A 6327-nucleotide genomic window follows, 5' to 3' on the forward strand; every position below is an offset into this window, starting at 1 on the left:
TGCTTATTATTTTTGTAACTTTTGAATAGTCCTAGACAATATTTAAGTCAATACTTTTACCATATAAGATATTAACATGACAGATAAATTCTATAACAATCCTTATTTCCAATATTGGACATCGAAGGTTAACTATACTGCTAACCTTTTTCTATTATAAATTTATCCATTATTTTTTAAATCAAAAAATCTGAAAAAAAAAACTCTTAAAATAACTATTAATATCCATTATTATGGAAATCCTAAGTTACCAAAAATGGGAAACATAAACTTAAAAAGAAACGGGCTATAAAGCATTCAGAGATAAGGAACATGAACCGCATCAGCGCATCTTATGCATACAAATTTGATGAATAACATGAAACCCTCATCCGTCTGTTTTATGAATAAAAACTCACAAGCAATGAACTGACTTAGTGTCAAAACGGGAAGGAAAACATGTAAAAAAGGTCTCCAGGTCAGATTTCTGGTAACATAGTTCAGATACAAGATCACGGAATAAAACTGTCTTCAACAGTTAAGCAATTGACAAATTCAATGAAAAATGAAGGCTAATAACAACTGGTAGATGTCTTTGGCACGAAGAAAAAATGGTTCTCGAAAAATCCACACCTAAAGAAAGAAAAATTAAATTATTTTTTCAAAATTTAAAAATAAAATAAAACCCCCAAAATTACATTCAATAAACCCAACATAACAGATAATAAATGTACACCTTGGTGGCATCGTAGACTGTGAAATCACGGTGTTCTCACATATTGTGACAATATTCAACAGAGTTGCATTTATTTTCATAGTCTCTGATTCTCCAATATTCGTTTCTTACGATCATGTGAATTAATCACGATCCATCCATCGGAATCCGAACAGTTCTGTGATAAAATGGATGCTTTATTATTCCCAAACTCTTTATCGTTTGGATTAATCACGATATTCCATCCACCATCATTACTTTCTCTTGAAGCTGATGAATTATCATTGCTTACCAGATAATCCAACTCCAGTTCTTCTAACCTTTTCTTAAGCGGCAATGAAGACGCCATTGAAATCAATGTGTTCGCATCCAAATCATCCTTCGGAAACCCTCTCAAAAACAGTAGCAGATTCTCAAAGTGTAATTTTAACAGATCAGTCTGAAAGAATTTTAGCAGCGCCAAGGCCACTCCAAAAACTGCCCTCATCCCCTTGCAGAGAAAAACATCCCAAATGGGAACAACTAATGACAATGGCAAGTCTGCGGCGAATGCAGTCATTAACCAACTGCTTGCATACATCGCTGGCGTGATCATCTGTTCCTCAAAATGGTTAGCCAGTTGGGGTAGTTGCTCCCTCAGAAGCATTTCTAACTGAAAAAAGTATTGGTGGAGTAGAGGCAGACCTTCCAGATACACACCTCGCATTTGCTTGCCTTTGAGCAGTGCCACCATAACCCAAAAGGCTTCTTCCTCATTCATGTAAAGCAGAAGCATTGCAGCTATGAAATTCATCCCTTGTGTATACCCCACCTCTGTGTCGTAAACTGAATACGCCTTCAACACATTGTAGAGAGACCGATGCCCCGGCCCATCTTTCCTTCGAAATAATTCCTGCGATGCAAAAGTGCGAGGGATGTCTTTAACGATAACTTTATCTGATTCTGTTTTCACTGAAAATTCATGGGAGAGGAGCAGCCCTGAGTAAATTCCTGGGTTTGCCACCAGAAGGTCCGATCCGCCTGAATTGAACTGCCAAACCACACGTCGCGTTGAACTGTCAATGTCATGTGGGATAGGCCTTGTAACTTCAACAAACTCATCATTATCATCTTCAAACTTGGCACTCGCATGTTTTCTTTTGACTCCAGTAATTCTGACCAAAATATTACGAAAGAGGAGCGAATTTCGGCCCATTAATGAAAGTTAGTGGATGTTATATTGAAGAGAGACAAAGGTGCATAAGCTGACGATGATGAGCTGCACAGATAAACAGATACTCTCACACAATAAGTCTGTCCCAGTGGATTAGATTGACACGACTCCCGTAAAACTCATTGTTATTACAAAAAGAGATGCATTTATTTTGTGTTCCATTCGAACTTTATTAGTAAGTTTTTATAGGTTATATGGTTGGAGAGACGACGGCGTTTTAATTTACTAAACATGTAATTTTTTACTAATTTAAAATGTGGCGTTATTTTAATGTCGGTTTTAAAATAGACGGGATTTATTTTAATTTTGGATTTATTTTAATTTATTAAAAAATGAAATTTGATAATTTGGAATAAAAATAGATTTAAAATAATTTTACCTAATTTTTTTATATAATTACAATTATTAGTTTATTGATTTTATTTGATTTTTTAAATTTTAGTTATTTTTTATACCAGTTAATCTAGTCAAAATGTTAAATACCAAATTATATTACAATATCTCCATTACTAAAAGAACACCATTAAATTTATTTGAGATCTACATTTATAAAATATTAAAAAAAACAATTAAGATGTAAATTTTTGTCATTTAATTTTGGAATATGTATATTTTGTTTGTATGTATTTTAAAAAAATAAATATAAATTAAATTAATTCATCTAAATTTTTGATAAAACTAGATTTATTTTAAATAAATTTAAACTTTCTTTTTTAAATATTATTGTATACTTATATTTATTTATTTTTAATGATGTAATTAGATTTTCCTAATAATATATTATTTTCATTTTAAAAATGTATTATTTATCTTTCATTTTCGCATATAAAAAAATTAACTATTTTAAATAAAAATAATGAAAAATTAAAATTATTAAACAAATATATTTGTAATAAAATGATCTTAAAATATCTAACATGTTAATACACATATAATAGTTCATGATACTTTAAGCCCCAAGGGTTAGTTCAATTGGTCAAATAAGTGCCTTGCCGGGAGGTCACAGGGTCCTCGAAGTGACCAAGCGGCCACCAGTGACCCTCAGATATTTCCGTGGACGTACGTGGACCTAGCAGCCAACCAGCAGCCACCTAGTGACCCTCAGATATTTCCTAGCAGCCAACCAGCGGCCACCCAGATATTTCCTAGCAGCCAACCAGCGGCCACCCAGTGACCCTCAAATATTTCCGTGGACTAGCGACCAACCACACGTGAAAAAAAATGTTCATGATAATTCTTAGTTATTTCACTACATTCTCCTACTAAATGCATAAAAGCATGTATGTGTCCACTAACATAACTCAAAAGATGAAAATATACATGATTATGATTTACTAAATAAATAAAATAAAATAGGATAAGAATGATAAATTTGAGACTTTTATAATCCATATTAATAAAAAGATTGCCTTTCGAATTAATCACATCATTAAATTTAGGTCAAAACATAAAACATAATGATGTGATTAATATTAAAGACAATCTCTTTAACCATAATAAAATCTCAAATAATTTAATAATAAAACTAAAGTTACTGTAAATACCCTATCCAACTTATAAATTGGATAATTGTATATAGTATAGTATAGTTCCTCTTTTTACGTAGTTATTTTGTTTAAATGAATGTCATCCTAACGTCATTATTGATGTCATTTAAATTTTAGATTTCATAACTAATAAAAATGTGGAAAATAAGGTTATTCTTATTGTCAAATAAAGCATACAATCAACCTTCGGGCGATGAGTTTGCTAGCATTGATCCCCTTGAAATCTCTTTATTACAATTAGCTTATTTCGCACAGATTGAAACGAGTTTGCGATGAGCCAGAATTAAGTTGACGTCGTAAAGATAACAATCTGCTTATCATGCTCCACATTGAAAAGGCACAATTTGGAATGTCCTGGCAGCCTGACGGAAATTTTCCCAACAATTCACATAAAAATTATCGTCCTATGGCCGCATCTATCGTGTCGGGAATCCACAAAACACCTTTCGTGAAATCTTCGTAGAGTCACATTAAAACCCTTCGTTGAATGCCATAAACATTTCCATTTCATTCCTCCTTTCACCCACACCCCATGTGTTTATTGGAAAATTTTAAAGTTTACACATGACACCATTGTGGGAGGTAGATCTTACCATCATATAACACAAAATTCCCCATCCTACAACTTCTGTTAAGTCGTAGCTCCCATGGACATCTCTTATTTTTTTAATGTAACACTTCAAAATAGCATTTAGGAATAAGTCTCGTAATGAGGTGGCAACAAGCTCCATGTGGCTACTATGTGTCATTCCATAACCTCGTCACTTATTGGGTATATATATATGAATTCATCAAATTAGGAATTGCACATCTAGTTGGCCCATCACTTTCCATGGTGTGTTGTAAGGAAAGTAATTTTAGTTTCAATATAAAATCAACAAATCAACCAACTGAAAATGTACCAAGTAATTGTATTTTATAAGTCATTCTAAGCTTCCAAAGTCAACAAAGCATCCTACTCGAAAAGAGAATATAATATTACCATAAATTAGTGATGATCCATTAATGGAATTGTGACATTAGTTGTAGTATTATGTATAGTCTTTGAGACATTCGATCCTTCTTCTATACTCTAGTTTTAAGTATAAGAAAATTTGGCATTCTTTTCAAAATAATTATAGAAATTATTCATCACTAATATTTTCACATTACAATCATTTGTTTAATATTACATTAGAACTATTGGAAATTATATTTTTAGTAAATGTTGTAATTGAGGTGTTTGGAGTAATATTTGGTTGCAAGGTAGGATTGACAAGACCCTTGAAGTTTGCAGTTTGAGGTTAGAAACTTGGAGTTGTCAGCCTTGAAGATATAAGTATTTAGTTGCATAGAACTATAACTAAAATGTCTGTTGCTAGAAAGCATTAGAAAGAAAAAACAAGTAATCAAATAGTCGAGCTTCAACTCTAAAGGGATGTTGGCAAAGTGAAATGTTCATGATGCATGCTTGGAAGATCATGGATGAGTACTTGAATAAGAAATAGATGGGAAATGCTAGCAAGTTGAAACATTTAAGCATACACCTTGTAACATGGAAGTTAAAATTCAACAATCAGGTTGTTGGGTCATTGGCTTCTCCAATACATCAATGCACATAAATGGTAGATTGAACTCACTCATAATGAAATTGTGCAAGTGATTAAATTGGTTCAAATATGAAGCTTATAAATTGGGACAACTAAAATGGAATAAGCCACAAGGAAATTGGAATGGTCTAAAAGTATATCAAGCAAGTTAAACAATGTACCTTTAGATTTGTATATCATATTCCAACTAGGTTTTAGATTAATTTTTGTTGCATAGTATTAACTAAATAATCATTGTACCATGGTACTATTGCCACTTTGCTTACATACTTAAGTTAATGTGGGAAAATCCTCAACCCCACTAGGTGTGGCCTTGTTGGAAAAGCTCAGATAATGGGTTATCACATAATCCCAACTTTCTCCATCTAAGCTCCCTCCTAGCTAAAGCCAAGGAGGTGGACCTTAAGGAAGGTTTCTAAAGGAAAGAATCATTGAAAACAACAAGTTATAGGAGACTAAGGGCATGGAAATTACTAAAGGAAATAATCATTGTAAACAACAAGTTATAGGAGACTAAGGGCGGGGAAATTACTTCTAAGTAAATTGAGTTTAAGGATTATTTATCAAGTATCAATATTTAAATGATCAATGCAAATATCACTAAGATGGATTCCAATAAGATCAATATGAAAATCAAAATATGACATTCATAAACTAGTGCCTTAATACAATGTTCAATAAGGAAACAACACTTTCAAAATGGAATGATACTTCAAGTCACAACGAAAGCTAATTGCTACAAGACAAGTATTAGTACAAGAAATAATGTAAAATATGAGCAACAAGACTTGAGATGTAACTTGAAAGAAAAGAAGGTTTGTAACTCCAATAGAAAATGCTCAATAAATAATATTGATAATAGACAAGTACATGAGTATAAAGTAAAACATGCAAGTAAATGAATTAGCCCACAATTCCAATTACCATAACGGATTGAACGTCAATGCTAGATCAATGAATGTGGGATATTTCTATGAGTGATGTAAGGATCTTGGTTGATTTTAATTAAATTTCTAATCTATAGTGAGAAATTTCCCCTCAATTTGTCACAAATTAGTAAGGATTGTCTAGCTTGCAAGAAGGATAGGTCGAGGAGGAACAAGTTCATTGTTAACGATATCCTTCATAGCCACCTTGCAATCCATGTTTCTCTATTCCTACAGGGGATCAACCACAAGAGAAATGAAAGGTCACGTGTTTTAGCCTTACTTCAATCTCAAGTTTATCAAATTGAACGAAAGCTAGCAATACTTATCCCGAAATTTCTATTTAACCAAGCTTGTA

General features: G+C 32.4%; 1 protein-coding gene across 1 annotated transcript; it reads right to left on the minus strand.

Annotated features, from left to right (window-relative positions):
• Window positions 1–791: 791 nt before the first annotated feature.
• LOC149196548 (uncharacterized) lies at window positions 792–1889 on the minus strand. The gene has a single exon (XM_089408327.1). The coding sequence runs from the start codon at window positions 1887–1889 to the stop codon at window positions 792–794; it is 1098 nt and encodes a 365-aa protein (XP_089264453.1).
• Between the last annotated feature and the right edge of the window lie 4438 nt (window positions 1890–6327).

This window comes from Pinus tabuliformis, chromosome 2_2 (assembly GCF_031772625.1).
Source record: "Pinus tabuliformis cultivar Carrire ecotype Pingquan chromosome 2_2, CPIR1, whole genome shotgun sequence".
NCBI classification, from domain to species: domain Eukaryota; kingdom Viridiplantae; phylum Streptophyta; class Pinopsida; order Pinales; family Pinaceae; genus Pinus; species Pinus tabuliformis.